This window comes from Perna viridis, chromosome 1 (genome assembly GCF_037379345.1).
Source record: "Perna viridis isolate PV_CMFRI_1.1 ecotype Kerala chromosome 1, ASM3737934v1, whole genome shotgun sequence".
In the NCBI taxonomy this organism is placed as follows: Eukaryota; Metazoa; Mollusca; class Bivalvia; order Mytilida; family Mytilidae; genus Perna; species Perna viridis.
In genome coordinates, this window is record NC_142445.1 from 8258352 (window position 1) to 8282555 (window position 24204).

At 33.3% G+C, this 24204-nt stretch overlaps 1 protein-coding gene and 1 pseudogene across 1 annotated transcript; one reads left to right on the forward strand and one right to left on the reverse strand.

The window, feature by feature from the left end:
- The first annotated feature begins 507 nt into the window (after positions 1–507).
- LOC148627094 (peroxiredoxin-like 2C) lies at positions 508–23905 on the forward strand. Its single transcript, XM_088567267.1, has 7 exons — positions 508–812; positions 7915–7951; positions 8618–8649; positions 9949–10002; positions 12043–12148; positions 20406–20528; positions 22351–23905. The coding sequence occupies exons 1-7, from the start codon at positions 606–608 to the stop codon at positions 22476–22478; spliced, it is 687 nt and encodes a 228-aa protein (XP_088423393.1). The 5' UTR covers positions 508–605; the 3' UTR covers positions 22479–23905.
- LOC148627095 (uncharacterized) lies at positions 2233–5919 on the reverse strand (annotated as a pseudogene).
- Positions 23906–24204: the final 299 nt, after the last annotated feature.

Consider the following 24204-nt stretch of genomic DNA (forward strand, 5'->3'; position numbering starts at 1 on the left):
ACTATAACAGACATGATTATTCATTAATACGGTAATTGGAATATTATTAATTTTAATATGTATGTATAATTTTAGTAGACTCTAGTGGAAGATTACCACTTAAAATGACTTAATTTTTGTCATGAAATCAAGGACTTTCTCTCATACATTCAACAAATAAGATATTTTGCTTCCTATAATGCTTGTGGTTATTGAACCAACCATATCTAATGGAATTTTGAAATAAAAAATTAGAGTGCATGCTACATATTTTTTTCATGATTCCATATTGGGCTTGGGTTCAATCCCAACCCCTACAAAAAATATAAACATTTGTTGGCTGGTCAATTATAAAATAACATAATTAATTAAATCGAAATAACGTTATTGCATGATTTTTTGGGGGGAAAGGGGAGCTAATTCAATTAAATATTTTTTATTTATAAGTTTCTATGGTAATTTCATTGACCTTCAACTTTAAGTTTAAAGCTGTTGTCACCGTCATTCGTGCGCTTTAATCAAGTGATTTTTTTAATGAAAATTTTCAAGCCTCTGGCAAAACGAAAACAGAACAAGCATATTCCGGTCAAGTATTTATTGTGTAAAAAGTTAACACGCTCTCCAAAATGACATCAAAGGTAGAGTTGAATGCACCCGAGGAAGTGAAAGGTGTTGGTGAAATACAAATGTCTCGTACTGACAAACCGGATGAACCCAAAATGAACATAGACTTTAATACATTACGAGAGAAAATAGTATTTGACGAAATGGGCAACAAGATCCGATTTGGAGATGTGTATAAGAGGCAGAAAACCATCATTGTGTTTTCGAGGGTTTGTTTTATATTTACTATTCTTGTCAATTCTGATTACATTTTATGACAATGTAACCAAACTCAGGACTATTGACTGAGTGAGTATTTTGTCATATCACTAAACGGTAAACCTGGCGAAAATTTGTTTGTTTGTTTGTTTGTTGGGGTTTAGCGTCCGGGCAGCAATATTTCAGCTATATTCAGACGATGGCGAAAATTAGGAGTCAACCTAAAAAATAATTGCTACAAAGGCTTTAATGACTGAAAATGACAATGCAGACATACATTATTAACATAATGAAATCATACAAAAATATAATTTTCGGAAAAGCCTATTTTTGGGTGAAAAATGTGTTTTTTATTGAAAAATCATGGTAAACTGGAAATAGCAAAATTAAATCTTCCCTAGAAAATGTAAATTAATATTTTCCTAAAGAACAACTTTGTTGTAACTAAAACTAAGGTATGAGATCTTTTACTAACTTTTAGCACTATTTTAGAGCAAGAAATAGCTTTATGGGGTGAAAATTAAGGATTTTAATGAAAATTCACAAAAAACAGGAAATGTGAAAATCACCATATCCTCAGAACATGAATGCATAGTTTTTTCAATATTGGATTTGCAACAAAAAGTGTAATAAGTAAATTGTTTTCACCAACATATCTTGCATTTAAGAATTTTTTCACAAGAAAAATATTTTTTGTGGGAAAAATGGGGTTTTATTGAAAAAAATGAAAAATCAGAAAATTAACATTTCCTTACACTGACATCGGTATTTCTTTACCCATATTAATCGGTATTTATTTTATAATAGATTGTAATTGTAAAAGATAACAAAGTTGTTGTTTTTTTACACAAAAGGTTGGATAATAAAAACTTTGGGGAAGAAAGGGTTTTGAATAAAATTCAGAATAAAAGAAAATCTCAAATTTAACATTTGTTTTAGGATAGCATGCTTTTATACAGCTAATGATATCAGTTGAATAAATCTAATTTAGAATATCAGTATTATCCTTTTAACCACAATTGCTTTCAATACATCAAATGCAGTGTAAAATTATTTGTCATGAAAAATCCTAGAAAACGAAAATTTAATTATAATGAGATTTATAAGTATCTTTTATGATAAGAGTTCAAATTTCAAAATAAATATTAACAGTTTCTGATTTTCACTCAAGTGTGTGTACACGACGGCCGTCGAAGATCAAATTACAGGTCTCCATTTTCCAGGTTATTTAATTCCTCCGATATCCTACTTGTGTTAGAGCAGTTGACTCCCCTGCATTCATCACAGCCACTTGAACAAGGGATGCCGTTCTTTCAAAATGTATATCTACGATTGTCGCAGTCAGTCTTGCAATTACAATGAATTATTTTCAAGAGAAAGTCGGGTGCAGGCTGCTTTGACATTTCAATTTGGTACAAATTGTTATTTCGTTTAGTCCAGCCCCAATCTGTAGGGTCTAATTCCGCAGGCGATTTTCCTTTCCAATATTGGCATTGAAGGTATACCCTCATCAAGTGAAAATTGGCTGCATCGGTTGTTGGTGGAAGACTGTACCTGTACGACGGAACACCTATTTGCGGCCATTGTTTTTGTGGTGAACTTTCTCCATCTTAATAGGTCTAATCCTTCTAACGGCATCCCACCATACAAAGCAACAAGGATCTCTTCTCCAGCTTTGCATATGGCTTCTCTACTGCTATCGTCCTTTAAAAATGTCTCAGCATCCGCTAGGAGTGAATGATCGGATGCGATTTTTTTTTCATAGCGACAGCTTTTCCGATTCTGTGCAAACGACCTGTAGTATCGCTTCCTGTAATTACATGAATTACAGGAAGATGGTGACACAAGTCCAATCCAAGTACTTCCTGGGCTGTGGATATATCCCAAACTTTCATAGTCTTCGTAGGAACTTGTTTGTCCGATGTGAAATATATGTTGTTGCTTTCTTTATCGGCATAATGACAGAGCAACACTAGTAAATCGGTGTCCTTTCCATATACAACAACTTGTCCTATTTCTGATTTTTCAACTGCTGTCTGGACAATGAGCAAGTCCGCATCACCATCTGCTTGTTTCGCATTAATGTTTTTCTCTTTGAAGGTCTTGACAAGATTTTGTACAAATCGTTCTTTATTAGACTCATTCATCAGGAATGTTTCCTTCTTTATTCTCAGTGGCATATCTTCCGTAAATGAAATTGTATTCGACTGAACACCTTTACTGCGTCTCAGATGTGTGATATCTTTTGTTGAAACTGTTTTATAGCCATCCATGACAACCACTGGATTGTAAAATATTTTTTTCATGTGACCCACATATTTGCTACATATATTGGAGAATGTATAATGCTTGGATTTGTAGGTCTTTTTGTTTCCAGGGTAACGACTTGATCTTTCTTTTTAAATGATATTTGTGATATTGTCTGTCCAGCTATTCCATTTACGATTTTCACTCCAACTTCCTTTGCATTATCTACATTTACATCGGAATCAGCTACCATTCCAGTTTCAATATTACGTAATATCTTTTCATCCTCCTCTCCTTTAAGAAATCAAGGATAGTGTTTTTATCTTTGGTATCTCTGTCTGTGCTTGCTTTTGAACTTTCTACGTGTTGTTCGCTTGTTTGATACCCTGTTCCACTGAGCTTCTGCATTGCTAAGTTGTATGCAGCTAGTGTTGGCTTAGATAATAACCATTGTGCACGTTGAGCCTCTCCCATCCCTCTGCCTCTTGTTAACCTGCCTTGTTGACTTTACGCTTCTCATCAGAACCTGTTCAATTACCAAATCAGTTGATAGACCAGACCAATATTTATCAGTTCTACATACAACATGTTTACCTTCCATGAAATGAGCGTGAACAGTTGGGTGATGAACTTCAAGATCTTGCATTTAGGATAGATAAAAGTATGCATGCTTTGTATATAGGTTGTGTCCAGCTGCGGCCAAGTAGGGTAACATCTCCTGTAGTGTAGTTAGATGGATTATCCATTCTCCCGTCCTCTCGGCTAGTAGAAATTGTTTTAAGATAGCAACCATCTCGGAAAAGCATAGCCATAATTTTGATGTCCTGGATTTTTCAAGGTCTTTATTTTTTTCATTTACTAGTTGTTTGATGGTTTTGAAGCTTTCACTTTCAAGCATTTGGTTTATGGAAATTTCTTTCTAGATAACTTTTCATACAAGTCGCATGCTTGGCCTTAGCGGTTATCTTTATAATCAACATTCATGTTTTCATCTTCAGTCAGATCTACCTCGAATGTTCCTTCTGATATAAGGGTTTGTACAGCAGAGTCAACAAGCAAAAATCTTCGAACCGCACGAGATACTGCTTTTCCTGATACCATATGCGTTGTTGCGTTGGGTGCGTAAACAAGTTCTCTCAGGCCAGACCCAGACATTATCCGTCCTATGCTTCCAAGGAAGCTCATCTCAGTGTGAAAAGCACCAAGACGAACGATGATGTTATTACAGTCTTCTCCATAGGTAATCATGACAGCTTTCCAATACAGTGGCTGGTCAAAAGTAACGATTGGTGTTCTGTTGCAGCATGCAGCTTCATTTGATGTAAACATCAATGTAGAGTATATACAACTCATATCGCTTGGATTCATATCAGTCATTGGCAAGAACTTAACATCTGAAATGCCTGAATAGTTCCCATTTTGTACCATATGCATAGTACCAGACCAATCGGGTATAGGTGACTTAAGTGGTCGAATTGCATCTTTAAGAATCTCGATCTTCCAAAAGTTGTTGGTGCTTGTTATTGTTCTAAGCTCTGGAAGTTTCAACTTAGTAAAAGCTTTATGTTTTTCAGCATTGTAGAATAACATATTGATAAGGCCACAATCAATTTAGATGTTTGACACATCTAATCTTGGAATGTTTAGTGGAGATTTCTGCAATCCTGGAGTAAGACAAGATATAATACCCATACCGTGAAATGTATCGTTTCCATCAATGGTATCTATGTTATGGTTTACATTGTCCGCTACATACTGAAGACAGTGGGTTGTATCTAGAGGCTGAATATCTTCATTGTCTCTTGAAATAACTGCAGAGGATTCAAACTTCTGAACCTCAGAATAAGATGAACAAAACCCCATATTGTGTAACGTGTCTATTAGAAACCTTGAGCCAAACATGTGATGCATTTGTACCGCAAGACCAATCTGTAGATGTTCGATTGTTAATCTGGATCTGGCTGCCTGAAGTATTGTTTGACCTATAGTGTTGGCCTTGATTGATGAATCCTCTGCCGAAAAAATCGTCTTTAAAAAGGTAGTAAGACTATCTGGTACATGAGAATCAGTTGTCAAGATGTCATTTATGCTTGGGTAGAATTTCTTACTGACTGGCATAGAGCGTATCTCAGCTTTGATAATGGTAGCTGCTGTATTGATTAGAAACATTTTGGTCTCTTCATGTGATCTTTGACGCATTGATTCTTTGTAGAAGTCATGCAAGATGTTAGATGCATTTTGACGGAATGTGACATTTTCCTTTCTGTTTAATTCAGTGATCATAATTGATGATCCGTGGTGCTCCTTTAACTAATATTTCATATACTGTTGAGTATATGCTTCTTCTCCGCATTTTTCTCTCATCATATCAACCAGATCTTTGATGGTAACTTGTTCATCTTCATTTTCTTCCAAGTATTGAAGAACCTCTATAAAATAATGGTGTCGATAAGTTGGTCGTCCTCTTTTTAGCTGAAATTTGTCGGTCTTAGGTGAAAACATTATTCCTTTTGTTGCATATCTTCTCCACTTTTGAACAGCATGTGTATCAAAGAGTTTCTTTTTGGCTGAGTAGTCCTGTATAGACATTCCGCAAAAGAGGCAATTATCCTTGAAGCTGAACTGCTTTTCTGATCATAATTAAGGAGGCGATGAAATAGGTGACGTCGATTTTCTCTTCAATGATTTGATAACATTGGGATTAATGTAATTTCGTCTACAGTGATCGTGAACAACTAGGCCAGCTTTTGTAAAAATTATATCACCTCTTTCTCGACTGGCATTGTTGATGCCTGTGCTTCCCTTTTCTCGCAGCTTAACAGTCTTACTTCCATCGTGTAAACTTTCCTTGCAAATAACACAAGTTTCCATTTATTTGATTTCTTCTAACCTGAAATAAAAAAAGAGATAGCAAATATTCAGGAAATTATTTCTCTGTGTATGTATTTAACGTGTTGGCACAAGCTTATTTATTGCGTACATTGGAGACCTGTGTGTCGCATTGAGTTTATCATTTGTCATACAACATGGTTTATATAAGTTTTTACCTCATTATTTTCATTGTAATTATTTCATTTTTTGTTTTTGTTGTATTTCTTAATGCTTAATTTGCTTTGACGTTACACAGTCTGTGGAATATTAGAATCTGGCTCTATGAAATTAGTACTTTTTTAATATAATTTTTTTTTCTTGGATTTATGTATTCTTTTATATTCTTAAAAACAAATGTTGGAAATTTCTATTTATTGTCACATATTGTAGAATGATTCCATCGTATTTTCCAAAATTTAAACAAGATTTAGATGAGATATGACACCGTTATGCTGTGTATAATGTAACAAAAATACATACCTGAGATATAAGTATTTAGCATATTTACTTCCTGGAGCTTTGTCGTAATGATATCTTCAACCTGAAATAAGGAAAATCCATTGAAACTGGCTCGACTTATTAATATTACTTTTCTTTACATCATTTGTTCAAATATTGTTCTGTTTTTTATTTAATTTTTTTTTTTTGGTTTCATGTTATTGTCAATTTTCGTTTTGTTTTGTTTTGTTTTTGTTTATTTGGTTTGCTTTGCTTTTTTTTCTTTTTTTCTTTTTTTCATGTAATAATATAATAAAAAACATGAAATTCAGCATAAGGAAATAATAAAATTTCATATTTTCTAATGTGAAATTTTTTTAGATTAATTCTACCATTGATGTGAAAATTGTGGTTTTTTTTTCTAATTTTCGACAGAAAACAGCACATACCTGTCATATACTGACTTCAAAAATTTCTATTTCACTCGAATAATTCATTTTGAAACTGCTGAGGTCTTGCTGATTTGCCGAAGTGAAAACAGGACATTAAGATAACTAATTTTCACAGTTTTATGAGTGCAGTTACAAATAAATTGTTAATTACAATACATTTTTGTTAATTTGGCGTTCCATACTTTATTTTTACGAGTATAACTATCTTTATAAAAGCACTGTTTGAACTTAACTAATATAACTTAAACTGTTTTTCCTGGTAAATTAATGCTATAAAATGTAGATAAAAGGTTTATTTATCTTGATATCAATTTAAACACTCTGTGATTCGTATTTATCAACTTATGGTGCTGACAAAGGGAGATAACTTTATTAACCGGGAAAATATATATTTCTACTGATGTAAATATCTTTATTTACAGTCTGTGAATATATTTTGGTTTTAGAATTAAGTTGAATCCACAATATATAAGTAAATGTGGTGAAAGGTGTACACATAACCGTTAATAAACCTACCAGTTTTTATTCCTATACCGTCATCGCTAATATGACGTCATGTATGGAAGCCGGTTTCGGAAACAAAAATAGACGAAATATCACGGTTTTTATTTCTTATTTTTAAGCATGTTCCAAAAATTATATTTTGCTATATTTTTGATATATTGATCCTATATGATAACTTTACAATATACAAAAGAAAAAAACTTGTGTAGCAATTACTTTGAGGTCTTGTAATAGGTTGACTATACTAGTATTGAACTGATCAAATATACAGTATACTTAGTCCTACCCTACGGAAAGCAAGCATGCCCTGATCAAATATACAATGTAGCCCAACCCTATGGAAAGCTAGCATACCGCATAATTTTGTAGCTTCTGTTTAGAATCTGGTGTTTTTACACCAAAATTATTTAGCACCATGCAGAATAGTTTCACCCTATTCCCTGTTCAACCTTTGTAGTTTTGCATTATTACGTCCAAACAGTCACTTTTTAAAAATGTCATTTCCAACTGAATTGTTTTGTGCAATTCATTTTTCAGAGAATTTACATATATAGGATGTCTCTGATGCCCTGTCACTATTATACCTATTTTTATTTTTCAGCATTTTCTGTGTTATATTTGTAAAGATTATGTGGAAGGTAAGAGTTCATTTCAGTAGTGTAAATTCCTATTTAGAACATAAAGGTAAATTGTAATTGCTCTCTGTACTGTCCTCTGTTAAAATAATAGAATCAATTAATCAAATACTGTGAAAGTACAATGTATTACTGTTTGTGCACTACTTATTTTTGTGGGTTTGGTTAACCACGCAATTTGGTTCTCAACGAAAAGGAAATTTTCCATTCGCTTGTATGATAGAGTAGTCAAATCCTGGAATTCAAGAATCTATGAAATGATAATTTTTCCCAAAACCATGAAAATTGGTTCAGATGAATAAAATTACTCTCAAAGTAAGCAACAGTGTCACCAATTGATAGATTTATTTAGTATATGTATGCAATTCATGTTGACTTTAAAGTATGTTGGGTTTTACCATCTGAACAATATATTAACACTGCAAAGTTAAGGAAAAAGTTGTGCGTGAAACCATGGAGTACAATCTGATGAAAAATAAAAACTTGAATTTATGCTATTGTAGAGTTTTAGTTCTTAAATCACCTTTGACTATGAACACTTTTCTGGGTTTGCAAATTACCAGTATAAATAATTATTACTCATAAATGCTTTCTTGAATTCTTTTTATATGGAGATACATTTTTGTACTTTGTCATGTATAGTTCATATCTATTTTTTTTTCATTTCAGATTTAGGTGTTATCCCAACTGAATACTTACAAGTAAGTATAGTGCATTTACTATACAACATTAACAAGGAAACATTTCAAATTTCATTCAAACTTCAGTTTTAAAATCAGAGATTTGTTTGTAAAAACTTTACTTTATATGATGTTGAATAGCTTAACTCAAATTTAACTATATATATATATGGTTTAAGGTGCAGAAAAACACACCGAGCATGCAATGATTTTTTTCAGTCTACATATGCTATATTTTTATGCAACGATAGTCTTTGCTGCATACAGATCTTTATTTTTGAGGAAACCATATACATTTTGTATAATCAACCAAATCGAGAACAATAACTCTTGCCAGTTTCATATATTTGATGTGCAACAACTGAATGACAAATCAAAGTAATGTTGTCTGTGTTTCTGAATGAGAAATAAAAGTAAATTGGGTAGGTTTTAAACATGCATGAAGTACCTCCTATCTGGTTAACTCACCTAACTGTTGGCCATTCAACTTATTGCCATCACTTGGTGTGTGGTAGTCTGTCACAGTTGTCGTTAACAATACTTCAAACATCTCCTCCTCTGAGACTACTGAATGGATTTGGATGAAACTTAAATTGTTCTTTACAGTATCCTGCACAAAATGATCCTTCGGATTTTTGATCTGTTCAAAAAACATGGCTGCCATTACTAAAAATAGAACATAGGGGTCAGACAGCAGTTTTTTCATATATCTCCAAAAGCATTTAGTTTTATCAAATTCTGATGCAGGATAAGTGTTCAGTATAATGAGATTTATCAGTGGTGTAATTTTGTTGAAAATGTGTTGACCCACGTTGGAGTTATTGCTCTTTTTGGAAGTTTTTTAGCTGTTATTGATGTTATTACATTCAAGAATCTTCTCCTCAGAAACTACTTTACAGAATTCAATGAAAATTTGTGTTTTTGTTTTCTAGGCTATTCTGAACAAAATAATTGTTTTGAGTTTTGATCAGTGAAAAAAACATGGCAGTCATTATTAAAAATAGAACAGAGTTCAGACAGCAGATTTTTCCATATACACATTGTATCTCCAAAACCATTAGGTTAAAGGAAATTTTGACTGGATAAAAGTGTTCAGCATGATGAGGTCTATCTGTTGTCAAATTTTGGTGAAAATCTGTTGACCCATGCTGGAGTTATTGGCCCATTTGGATGTTATTTGCGGTTTTTGATGTTGTAACTTTCAAAAATATTCTCATCAGAATCTACTCTACAGAACTTAATGAAAGTTGGTATTACTGTTTTCTATGGTATCCTCGGTAAATCTAGACAGGTTTCATTGTAGTTGAAATATTTTTGTAGGAAGCAGATGTACGGTTGGTAGTAATTGGACCAGCTCCATTCAAATTTATAAAGGTAAGTTCTATTTATATTATTGGTACATCCCACTTCTAGTGTACAAGGTTATAAGACAATAATTTAATTGCAGAGGTAGGATGCTTTCTGATTGGATAAAAAAAATGTGACTATGAAATCATCAACTTTTTATAATGAATTACTCAAATTTTGATACTAAAACTAAATTATAAGGAGTGACTGTTATATTTTTCCAGTTTATTTTAAATAACCTCAATGCCGGTAGTGCACACTAGATAAATTGATACTTAGTGTGTTCCACAGGCATTGAGGTTAATTCTTCATAGACCAAAAAAAATATGTAACAGTCATTCCTTAATTATTGAGTTGACTTTCAAATTATTTTTCATGACAATCAAAGATCACTTCCTATTTTTAGCTCACCTGGCCAAAGGCCACGTGAGCTATTGCTATCACTTGGCGTCCGTCATCGTCGTGGTCCATCGTCGTCGTTAACAATTATACAAAACTCTTCTCCTCTGATAGTTCTTGACTGATTAGAACCAAACTTGGTATAAATGTTCCTTGGGGTATCCTGCATAAAGCTGATTAGTGGATGTTTGATTTGTCAAAAAACATGGCCACCATTACTAAAAATAAAACATAGGAGTCAGACAGTAGTTTTTCACATATATCTCCATAACCGTTAGGTTTAGCTAAATTCTTTCAGTGTTAAAGTGTTGAGCATGATGAAATCTATCTCTGGTTAAATATTTGTGTTAATCTGTTAAGTCATGTTGGAGTTATTGCCCTTTTTCAACGATTTTTGATATTTTTTTATGTTATTTCTTTCAAAAATCTCCTCTGGCACAACTTGACCAATTGAAACCAAACTTGTTATGAATGTTCTTGGGGTAGCCTGTATAGAACTGATTTGGGGATTTTTGATTTGTTGAAAAACATGGCCGCTGTTACTAAAAATAGAACATAGGTGTCAGACAGCAGAGTTTTGCATATATCTCAAAAACTGTTAGGTTTAGCTAAATTCTGACACAAGTTAAAGTGTTTAGCATGATGAGATCTATTTCTTGTCAAATGTTGGAGTTATTGCCCTTTTTCAACAATTTTTGCAATTTTTAATGTTATTTCTTTCAAAAATCTTCTCCTCTGATACTACTTAACCAATTGAAACCAAACTTTGTATGAGTGTTCCTTGGGACATCCTGCATAGAACTGATGTTGAGATTTTGATCTGTCAAAAAACATGGACAACATTACTAAAAATAGAACATAGGGGTCAGACAGTAGTTTTTCGTATATATCTCGAAAACTGTTAGGTTTAGACAAATTCTTTCAATAGATGAGATGATCCTCATCATTAGGACTACAACAGTTTTCAGGAATAAAAGTTGTCAGATGACTCCTTGTAAGAGTTATTGCCCTTGAAAGGGGAAAAATGACTTTTTTTTAATAGTTTTCAGTCAATATCTTGAAAACTATGATAGATTAAAAGAAACTTCCAATTGTTGAAATGATCCTTATGATAAGCCCTACCAAAGACTTCTTGTGTCAAAATTGTTGGACAACTTCTTGTTAAATTTATTGCCTTTAAAAGGCAAAGTTCAACCAGGTGGGTGATTCAGGCTCCTGGGAGCCTCTTGTTTATAGTCAAATACAATTATTCTTGAAATGCATGTTAAAATGTACATATGTATGCTTACAGGTATTTTAACTTGTGAAACAATTTTTTTCTGTGTACCGCATCACAATGTTAAACAGTAATTCTTATGGTGTATTAACCGTTTAAACCAATTCAAGTTTTATTTTAAAGTTAAGGCGGTAACTATTGGAAACCAGATTTGAAATAAAATTCCTCAGGGGTAATTGGTTAGTAATCTAGAAAAAAGGTCTTGCAGAATGCATTAAAATTTTTATTCTAATTTAAATTCTTATGTTCAGTCTCAGGGTTTTCTGCCACTCATATAGAAATTAATGTAGTTAATGAGTATCATAAAATATATAGAGATTAATGAAGTTAACGAGTATTATAAAAAGAAAGTAATAAAATGACATAGATGTATTAAGTATTAACTTCTGTAGGAGTTTAAACAGACCACAGGTTACCAGTACACATTATATACAGATCCAGAGACAGAAATCTACAAAATGTTAGGACTTAATACTAATATGGAACATGGGTCAGGAGGTACGTATTGATGGTGCTACTATCATGGTAGCTGTTTTATTGATTGTTTTTGGGTAAGGAGGTATGTAATGATAGCAGCTGTTTTGTTGATTGTTTTTGGGTAAGGAGGTATGTAATGATAGCAGCTGTTTTGTTGATTGTTTTTGGGTAGGGAGGTATGTAATGATAGCAGCTGTTTTATTGATTGTTTTTGGGTCGGGAGGTATGTAATGATAGCAGCTGTTTTGTTTATTGTTTTTGGGTCAGGAGGTATGTAATGATAGCTGCTGTTTTGTTTATTGTTTTTGTGTCAGGAGGTATGTAATGATAGCTGCTGTTTTATTGATTGTTTTTGTGTCAGGAGGTATGTAATGATAGCTGCTGTTTTGTTTATTGTTTTTGTGTCAGGAGGTATGTAATGATAGCAGCTGTTTTATTGATTGTTTTTGTGTCAGGAGGTATGTAATGATAGCTGCTGTTTTGTTTATTGTTTTTGTGTCAGGAGGTATGTAATGATAGCTGCTGTTTTATTGATTGTTTTTGTGTCAGGAGGTATGTAATGATAGCAGCTGTTTTGTTTATTGTTTTTGTGTCAGGAGGTATGTAATGATAGCAGCTGTTTTATTGATTGTTTTTGTGTCAGGAGGTATGTAATGATAGCTGCTGTTTTGTTTATTGTTTTTGTGTCAGGAGGTATGTAATGATAGCTGCTGTTTTATTGATTGTTTTTGGGTCAGGAGGTATGTAATGATAGCTGCTGTTTTGTTTATTGTTTTTGGGTAAGGAGGTATGTAATGATAGCTGCTGTTTTGTTTATTGTTTTTGGGTAAGGAGGTATGTAATGATAGCAGCTGTTTTATTGATTGTTTTTGTGTCAGGAGGTATGTAATGATAGCAGCTGTTTTATTGATTGTTTTTGTGTCAGGAGGTATGTAATGATAGCTGCTGTTTTGTTTATTGTTTTTGGGTCAGGAGGTATGTAATGATAGCTGCTGTTTTATTGATTGTTTTTGGGTCAGGAGGTATGTAATGATAGCTGCTGTTTTGTTTATTGTTTTTGGGTAAGGAGGTATGTAATGATAGCTGCTGTTTTGTTTATTGTTTTTGGGTCAGGAGGTATGTAATGATAGCAGCTGTTTTATTGATTGTTTTTGGGTAAGGAGGTATGTAATGATAGCTGCTGTTTTATTGATTGTTTTTGGGTCAGGAGGTATGTAATGATAGCTGCTGTTTTGTTTATTGTTTTTGGGTCAGGAGGTATGTAATGATAGCTGCTGTTTTATTGATTGTTTTTGGGTCAGGAGGTATGTAATGATAGCTGCTGTTTTGTTTATTGTTTTTGGGTAAGGAGGTATGTAATGATAGCTGCTGTTTTGTTTATTGTTTTTGGGTAAGGAGGTATGTAATGATAGCAGCTGTTTTATTGATTGTTTTTGTGTCAGGAGGTATGTAATGATAGCAGCTGTTTTATTGATTGTTTTTGGGTCGGGAGGTATGTAATGATAGCTGCTGTTTTATTGATTGTTTTTGTGTCAGGAGGTATGTAATGATAGCAGCTGTTTTGTTTATTGTTTTTGGGTCAGGAGGTATGTAATGATAGCAGCTGTTTTATTGATTGTTTTTGGGTCAGGAGGCATGTAATGATAGCAGCTGTTTTGTTTATTGTTTTTGGGTCAGGAGGTATGTAATGATAGCAGCTGTTTTGTTTATTGTTTTTGGGTCAGGAGGTATGTAATGATAGCAGCTGTTTTATTGATTGTTTTTGGGTCAGGAGGTATGTAATGATAGCAGCTGTTTTGTTGATTGTTTTTGGGTAAGGAGGTATGTAATGATAGCAGCTGTTTTGTTTATTGTTTTTGGGTCAGGAGGTATGTAATGATAGCAGCTGTTTTGTTGATTGTTTTTGGGTAAGGAGGTATGTAATGATAGCAGCTGTTTTGTTTATTGTTTTTGGGTCAGGAGGTATGTAATGATAGCAGCTGTTTTGTTGATTGTTTTTGGGTCAGGAGGTATGTAATGATAGCAGCTGTTTTGTTGATTGTTTTTGGGTAAGGAGGTATGTAATGATAGCAGCTGTTTTATTGATTGTTTTTGGGTAAGGAGGTATGTAATGATAGCAGCTGTTTTGTTTATTGTTTTTGTGTCAGGAGGTATGTAATGATAGCAGCTGTTTTATTGATTGTTTTTGGGTCAGGAGGTATGTAATGATAGCAGCTGTTTTATTGATTGTTTTTGGGTAAGGAGGTATGTAATGATAGCAGCTGTTTTGTTTATTGTTTTTGGGTAAGGAGGTATGTAATGATAGCTGCTGTTTTGTTTATTGTTTTTGGGTCGGGAGGTATGTAATGATAGCAGCTGTTTTATTGATTGTTTTTGGGTCAGGAGGTATGTAATGATAGCTGCTGTTTTGTTTATTGTTTTTGGGTCGGGAGGTATGTAATGATAGCAGCTGTTTTATTGATTGTTTTTGGGTAAGGAGGTATGTAATGATAGCAGCTGTTTTGTTTATTGTTTTTGGGTAAGGAGGTATGTAATGATAGCAGCTGTTTTGTTTATTGTTTTTGGGTAAGGAGGTATGTAATGATAGCAGCTGTTTTGTTTATTGTTTTTGGGTCAGGAGGTATGTAATGATAGCTGCTGTTTTATTGATTGTTTTTGTGTCAGAAGGTATGTAATGATAGCTGCTGTTTTGTTTATTGTTTTTGGGTCAGGAGGTATGTAATGATAGCAGCTGTTTTATTGATTGTTTTTGGGTCGGGAGGTATGTAATGATAGCAGCTGTTTTATTGATTGTTTTTGGGTAAGGAGGTATGTAATGATAGCAGCTGTTTTGTTTATTGTTTTTGGGTAAGGAGGTATGTAATGATAGCAGCTGTTTTATTGATTGTTTTTGGGTAAGGAGGTATGTAATGATAGCAGCTGTTTTGTTTATTGTTTTTGGGTCAGGAGGTATGTAATGATAGCAGCTGTTTTATTGATTGTTTTTGGGTCGGAAGGTATGTAATGATAGCAGCTGTTTTATTGATTGTTTTTGTGTCAGGAGGTATGTAATGATAGCAGCTGTTTTGTTTATTGTTTTTGGGTCAGGAGGATGTAATGATAGCAGCTGTTTTATTGATTGTTTTTGTGTCAGGAGGTATGTAATGATAGCAGCTGTTTTGTTTATTGTTTTTGGGTAAGGAGGTATGTAATGATAGCAGCTGTTTTGTTTATTGTTTTTGGGTAAGGAGGTATGTAATGATAGCAGCTGTTTTATTGATTGTTTTTGTGTCAGGAGGTATGTAATGATAGCAGCTGTTTTGTTTATTGTTTTTGGGTAAGGAGGTATGTAATGATAGCAGCTGTTTTGTTTATTGTTTTTGGGTAAGGAGGTATGTAATGATAGCAGCTGTTTTATTGATTGTTTTTGGGTCAGGAGGTATGTAATGATAGCTGCTGTTTTGTTTATTGTTTTTGGGTCAGGAGGTATGTAATGATAGCAGCTGTTTTATTGATTGTTTTTGGGTAAGGAGGTATGTAATGATAGCTGCTGTTTTGTTTATTGTTTTTGGGTCAGGAGGTATGTAATGATAGCAGCTGTTTTATTGATTGTTTTTGGGTAAGGAGGTATGTAATGATAGCTGCTGTTTTGTTTATTGTTTTTGGGTCAGGAGGTATGTAATGATAGCAGCTGTTTTATTGATTGTTTTTGGGTAAGGAGGTATGTAATGATAGCAGCTGTTTTGTTTATTGTTTTTGGGTCAGGAGGTATGTAATGATAGCAGCTGTTTTATTGATTGTTTTTGGGTCAGGAGGTATGTAATGATAGCAGCTGTTTTGTTTATTGTTTTTGGGTCAGGAGGTATGTAATGATAGCAGCTGTTTTATTGATTGTTTTTGTGTCAGGAGGTATGTAATGATAGCTGCTGTTTTATTGATTGTTTTTGGGTAAGGAGGTATGTAATGATAGCAGCTGTTTTGTTTATTGTTTTTGGGTCAGGAGGTATGTAATGATAGCTGCTGTTTTGTTTATTGTTTTTGGGTAAGGAGGTATGTAATGATAGCAGCTGTTTTATTGATTGTTTTTGGGTAAGGAGGTATGTAATGATAGCAGCTGTTTTATTGATTGTTTTTGGGTAAGGAGGTATGTAATGATAGCTGCTGTTTTGTTGATTGTTTTTGGGTCAGGAGGTATGTAATGATAGCAGCTGTTTTATTGATTGTTTTTGGGTAAGGAGGTATGTAATGATAGCTGCTGTTTTGTTGATTGTTTTTGGGTAAGGAGGTATGTAATGATAGCAGCTGTTTTGTTGATTGTTTTTGGGTAAGGAGGTATGTAATGATAGCAGCTGTTTTGTTTATTGTTTTTGGGTCAGGAGGTATGTAATGATAGCTGCTGTTTTGTTGATTGTTTTTGGGTCAGGAGGTATGTATTGATAGCAGCTGTTTTATTGATTGTTTTTGTGTCAGGAGGTATGTAATGATAGCTGCTGTTTTGTTTATTGTTTTTGTGTCAGGAGGTATGTAATGATAGCAGCTGTTTTATTGATTGTTTTTGGGTAAGGAGGTATGTAATGATAGCAGCTGTTTTATTGATTGTTTTTGGGTAAGGAGGTATGTAATGATAGCTGCTGTTTTGTTTATTGTTTTTGGGTCAGGAGGTATGTAATGATAGCAGCTGTTTTATTGATTGTTTTTGTGTCAGGAGGTATGTAATGATAGCAGCTGTTTTGTTTATTGTTTTGGGTCAGGAGGTATGTAATGATAGCAGCTGTTTTATTGATTGTTTTTGTGTCAGGAGGTATGTAATGATAGCTGCTGTTTTATTGATTGTTTTTGGGTAAGGAGGTATGTAATGATAGCAGCTGTTTTGTTTATTGTTTTTGGGTCAGGAGGTATGTAATGATAGCTGCTGTTTTGTTTATTGTTTTTGGGTAAGGAGGTATGTAATGATAGCAGCTGTTTTATTGATTGTTTTTGGGTAAGGAGGTATGTAATGATAGCAGCTGTTTTATTGATTGTTTTTGGGTAAGGAGGTATGTAATGATAGCTGCTGTTTTGTTGATTGTTTTTGGGTCAGGAGGTATGTAATGATAGCAGCTGTTTTATTGATTGTTTTTGGGTAAAGAGGTATGTAATGATAGCTGCTGTTTTGTTGATTGTTTTTGGGTAAGGAGGTATGTAATGATAGCAGCTGTTTTGTTTATTGTTTTTGGGTAAGGAGGTATGTAATGATAGCAGCTGTTTTGTTTATTGTTTTTGGGTCAGGAGGTATGTAATGATAGCTGCTGTTTTGTTGATTGTTTTTGGGTCGGGAGGTATGTATTGATAGCAGCTGTTTTATTGATTGTTTTTGTGTCAGGAGGTATGTAATGATAGCTGCTGTTTTGTTTATTGTTTTTGTGTCAGGAGGTATGTAATGATAGCAGCTGTTTTATTGATTGTTTTTGGGTAAGGAGGTATGTAATGATAGCAGCTGTTTTATTGATTGTTTTTGGGTAAGGAGGTATGTAATGATAGCTGCTGTTTTGTTTATTGTTTTTGGATAAGGAGGTATGTAATGATAGCAGCTGTTTTATTGATTGTTTTTGGGTAAGGAGGTATGTAATGATAGCAGCTGTTTTATTGATTGTTTTTGGGTAAGGAGGTATGTAATGATAGCTGCTGTTTTGTTTATTGTTTTTGGGTAAGGAGGTATGTAATGATAGCAGCTGTTTTATTGATTGTTTTTGGGTAAGGAGGTATGTAATGATAGCAGCTGTTTTGTTTATTGTTTTTGGGTCAGGAGGTATGTAATGATAGCAGCTGTTTTATTGATTGTTTTTGGGTAAGGAGGTATGTAATGATAGCAGCTGTTTTGTTTATTGTTTTTGGGTAAGGAGGTATGTAATGATAGCAGCTGTTTTATTGATTGTTTTTGGGTAAGGAGGTATGTAATGATAGCTGCTGTTTTGTTTATTGTTTTTGGGTCAGGAGGTATGTAATGATAGCAGCTGTTTTGTTGATTGTTTTTGGGTAAGGAGGTATGTAATGATAGCTGCTGTTTTGTTTATTGTTTTTGGGTCAGGAGGTATGTAATGATAGCAGCTGTTTTATTGATTGTTTTTGGGTAAGGAGGTATGTAATGATAGCTGCTGTTTTGTTTATTGTTTTTGGGTAAGGAGGTATGTAATGATAGCAGCTGTTTTATTGATTGTTTTTGGGTAAGGAGGTATGTAATGATAGCTGCTGTTTTGTTTATTGTTTTTGGGTCAGGAGGTATGTAATGGTAGCAGCTGTTTTGTTTATTGTTTTTGGGTAAGGAGGTATGTAATGATAGCTGCTGTTTTGTTTATTGTTTTTGGGTCAGGAGGTATGTAATGATAGCAGCTGTTTTGTTGATTGTTTTTGGGTAAGGAGGTATGTAATGATAGCAGCTGTTTTATTGATTGTTTTTGGGTAAGGAGGTATGTAATGATAGCTGCTGTTTTGTTTATTGTTTTTGGGTAAGGAGGTATGTAATGATAGCTGCTGTTTTGTTTATTGTTTTTGGGTCAGGAGGTATGTAATGATAGCTGCTGTTTTATTGATTGTTTTTGGGTAAGGAGGTATGTAATGATAGCTGCTGTTTTGTTTATTGTTTTTGGGTAAGGAGGTATGTAATGATAGCTGCTGTTTTGTTTATTGTTTTTGGGTAAGGAGGTATGTAATGATAGCTGCTGTTTTATTGATTGTTTTTGGGTAAGGAGGTATGTAATGATAGCTGCTGTTTTATTGATTGTTTTTGGGTCAGGAGGTATGTAATGATAGCTGCTGTTTTGTTTATTGTTTTTGGGTCGGGAGGATGTAATGATAGCAGCTGTTTTGTTTATTGTTTTTGGGTCAGGAGGTATGTAATGATAGCAGCTGTTTTGTTTATTGTTTTTGGGTCGGGAGGTATGTAATGATAGCAGCTGTTTTATTGATTGTTTTTGTGTCAGGAGGTATGTAATGATAGCTGCTGTTTTGTTTATTGTTTTTGGGTCGGGAGGTATGTAATGATAGCTGCTGTTTTGTTTATTGTTTTTGGGTAAGGAGGTATGTAATGATAGCAGCTGTTTTGTTGATTGTTTTTGTGTCAGGAGGTATGTAATGATAGCAGCTGTTTTATTGATTGTTTTTGGGTAAGGAGGTATGTAATGATAGCAGCTGTTTTATTGATTGTTTTTGTGTCAGGAGGTATGTAATGATAGCAGCTGTTTTGTTTATTGTTTTTGGGTCAGGAGGTATGTAATGATAGCAGCTGTTTTATTGATTGTTTTTGTGTCAGGAGGTATGTAATGATAGCTGCTGTTTTGTTTATTGTTTTTGGGTCAGGAGGTATGTAATGATAGCTGCTGTTTTGTTTATTGTTTTTGGGTCAGGAGGTATGTAATGATAGCTGCTGTTTTGTTTATTGTTTTTGTGTCAGGAGGTATGTAATGATAGCTGCTGTTTTATTGATTGTTTTTGTCCCCTGCTGCAGCATGAAAGGGGTTATAGAAATACCAGTGCTCATCCATTCACCGCACTTAACTTTGTGAACCAAACTCATCAGAAACTGTTATATTTGCTCAAGTTTTGTGGGAATGTTAGTCACCATATTTAGTTGATCATATAGTGAAGTCATTTTGATTTTAGAAATTTCACAGGATTTATGGGAATTAGTGTATGCTACACTACAGGTACACATTGTAGATGCAACTTATCGGAGACTGCTTTACAAACTTTGTTCAAATTTTGCATGATTGTTAATCACAATATGTAGATGATCATGTTACATTGTGATTTTTACTTGACAAATTTTACATTAGTTATGTGACTTTTGCACCTCATCTTTTTTGTGGTTGTGGAGGACATATGGATATATACACCGCAATTTGTTAACTTAGTAAATTTTCTAATGTTTGAGGATTTCATTGGTATTGATGCAGTTTTTGACGAATATAATCATTCTCTTCTGCCAAAATTTGACATATGAAAGCATATTTAAAAAATGTTGCTGAATGAATTAAAAAACATTGACAGGGAATAAAAGCCCTTTCCTCCTGTGGAGGTCTTGAATAACAATTATTTTTATCAGAGTATATTTTAATATGTAACCTTTATCTACCGAACCAATGTGTTTGGCATACATGTCTTATAGGTTCATTTCTTCTAGCTGTCTTTTGAAAGACCTACTAGTAGCTCTGGAAGTGGTGACCTAGATCTCCTATCCAGCATATTTAACCTGGGATTAAAAGATGTAAGAAATATTTTTAAAATGATTAGTTGATATACAATGTATATTCACTCTTTCCAGATAGCAAGCATATAAAGCAGAATTCATTCTTAGGTGTTATGAGTAGTGTGTGGAGAGGAATGAAACACCATGAGTATCAAGGGGATGTCAAACAACAAGGTGGAGCTTTAATTATAGGACCTGGTGAGTAAAGCATGGGTGGTAAAAACAGCTGGCTGGATCTTTAGTTTTAGGACTTGGCAAGTAAAGCTTGGATGGTGAAACTAGTAGATGGGGCTTTCATTACAGGATCTGGCAAGTAAAGTTTGGATGGTGAAACAAGTAGGTGGGGCTTTAATTATAGGATCTGGCAAGTAAAGCTTGGATGGTGAAACAAATAGGTGGGGCTTTAATTAAAGACCAGATATATAAAATATAGGGTGATAGAATGATGGCAAAGGGCTATAATTGTAGGACTGGATGAAAATTGAGTGTAGATGAAAGAATATAATGGAGCTTTATTAAAAGCACATCAGATTAGGGCTTTAAGAATTGGGAGTAATCTTTGGTATATATATAGGATAAAGTTAGCATTGGGAGTGGTAACAATTATATGTCCTGGCTTTACTAGGAATCAAAGAATGGGAAGTGAACTCAATTATAGGACCTTCTAAGAGTGTTGAGTGACTTCCAACTTTTGGTCTTGGATATATAAGAGCTCACAAAAAGAAACACTCCAAGCTGTACTTGGATTTTAGTCCTGTAAAACCCATAACATTATCTCCCCTTGAAGGCCATCTCTTGTTGTGCACATCAATACTGTAAACATTAATTTTCACATCTGCTTTTATGTGGATTCTGTCAAGTAAGCATATTCACAGGTATCAATTTTTTGTGAATTGAAAAAAAAAAGGATTAGTGTTATATAGTGTTAAAAAATCATTCTCGTGTGTACTATTTTTCATGCTTTTCTGTCCACCGCGAAAATTAGTACGTTTACAGTATTAATGACTAACTTTCTTGTACAAATGAAATTTGTGTATCACACCTATTAAATTTGACATAGAAATGGTTGTAGTACAAATATTTATTCTAAAAATCTCTTTTAAAAGGGAAATATTGTAATGGCAATTATTGTTTTGAAAATAACAAGTAAAAGTTTGGTGACCCTAATTTTTCTTTAGTTTGAAAGATCAAATAAAAATTGTTTATTACAACATTTTTTAAGAGTACTGTGGACCAATTTTTATTCACAAAGTAGGAAAAACTTCCCTATATAGTCTGTAAAATCACAGGGGTTTGCTCCCATCATCAAATATGCAGCCAGTTTGTGTATGAACATGCAATAGTTTGGCTGCGTATTATACCCCTACTCAACGAGTGGATGATATATTGGAATCACCTTGTTTGACCTTCTATCCATCATTCCGTTCCTTGAATTTGTCACCATTTTCTTGACTCCCAATGAATGGATTTATTTAAAATATGGGATGTGGCTTTATATCGATTTTAAATGCTTTACTTTCTGTTTCATTGGACTTAGCCTTTTTTGTAGGGAATGATAGAGAAAATTTGTCAACTTAGAAGTGCAATTATTTCAAAATCAGGTTTAATGATTTTTTTTTAATGAAACTGTGAAGCATGTTCATGGAACATCATCTATAAGAAAAATGATAAACTATATTTACAAAAATAATAGCTCTGATTTACCTTAACTATAGGAGCTGGTATGTGTTGTGAGTAGAAAAGCATTTAAGGAAGCGTCTTTATACTTTAATCAAAGTGCTGATAGCACTGGCAGTTTTTGATTCTTGACCTTGTAAATATAAATATAAATATACTGGGAATTTTAGTGTGTTTTAAATGAGGCATTTATTCTTTATAATTAAGCACTAGTGTTTAGTTTTAAGAAAGAAAACTTATAACCTTGCTTTACTCTCTAGGTTATACATTGGATCTTATGGTTAAGTCAACAACGTGCAGAGATGTTTGTTATCTCAATAAACTTATCTGCTTTCGTTTTTAGGTGATGTGATTCATTATCAACACATGGACAAGAATTCATCAGATCACACTCCCATTAATTCACTACTGGAAATAGCTGGAGTGCAGCCTGTGAACTTTCCTAGAGACAAAAGAGTTCAAAACTTGTAGCATGCCCTGAGACTTTGCCAATAATACACAGTGTATATTATATTCAAGTAATTTGTCATGGGTACAAATTGAATCATGCAATACTAGCATTCTGGATTGCTGTTATTGTACTTATTTTGATGGAAATTGTAGTTTTTGCACAAAAAGTAATGGTAGAAATTGTCTTTTGTGTGTACTAATTTGCAAAAATAAATACAATTACAGTATAAAGCTGTTTAAACCCTTACTCTTTCAAAAAATCAGGAAAAGACTATATGGTACTGGAGAGAAATCAAAAAGGACAAATATGGAGAGTCCTTAATATATGTGCAATTTTCATATAAGCAATTTAGACTTTTTGTAATTTGTTTTGTACTACTTTGATATAATTTTTCAGAGGTTCTCTACACCTAAAAGTGATTTTATAGGTTCTGCACATTCAGAATTTTTGCAATGATGTTAAGTGAAAAGATCCAATGGTTATGATAGCAATCATTCTTTGTTCTGTTATTATATACCTGTACATGTAGTAAATATTTGGTCTCTCATTATGATGCTTTAATATCTTGATTTACAATTCATTGACTTCTGAATAAATTTTTCAATCAAGAGTTTTTTTTGCTTGAAATCTCAAATTTTGGTTAAGAATTGAATAATGTTTGACTTGGTATGACCATATATATACTTTGCAATGAGAGTCCTGTTCAGCATTGATTATTACATTTTCATAGGTTGTAATGTAAAGTTTTGTGGCATTTCATCACTTTTTTATATTAATGATACTAGTGTTCATTTGGTCCATCCATGACATACATTGTTCAGGGTTCATTATCTCCAGAGAAACTTGTCTTAACTGAACTTTCTTTGACTAAAGATTTTGGACATAAGTTTAGAAATAAACTGTCAACATACTTATAATGGTGGGTATCAATTTTCATGATAAGGGGAAAGGCACAAGTTCGTGCATTCTTGAATTTTTGGTTTTGATGATTCTGTCATACAACTTAAAGTAAATAATCCTTTCCATTGGGAACAAAATTTCATGGTTTACTTTACCCACGAAATCCATGAACAAGAGTATTTTCATAGTATTTTGTGAAAGCTGACAGTCATCAATAATTTGATAAAGGGTTTATTTTATAAATGTTTTAATCTACATTATCATTTCCAATATATGGTACCCAGTTTTTCTGTGAGATCAATTCTTGTGTAGTAGAGCAAATGTTTTATGCATCATCATTTGTTGTTTCAAGTTGAAACAAAAGGTAATTCTACAATGAGAGAAACAGAATATTGTTAGTTATTTTGATCATTGGTTTATAGTATCCGTTCATGTATCATGTGTCATTTGTAAATATGTCTGCTGATATTTATTTCTATCTGTTTTTCACTTTTTTATGTCTTCAAGGTTATCATATTTTCACAATAAATTTGTTTTGCAATTTGAATAGATATTGATTGTTTATATGTTGTGGAAAATCATTCTTTACATACACAACAATTTGTAATCAGATAATTGTATGATGGTGTATTCTTGGTGGTCTGGCATCCCTTCATAACTTCGTTTCCTGACAATGACTTGAATATCAGTGGATGGATCTTCATGAAACAATACCACAAGAAGCCATATCACAAAAGGATAGGTTGGATCAGTTTTGGGAGTTTTTGCCTGACCTGTTTAGGTATTAGAGAATACCAGCAAGTATTTTCATTATGTCAGAACAATAATTTGACTATATGTTTATGG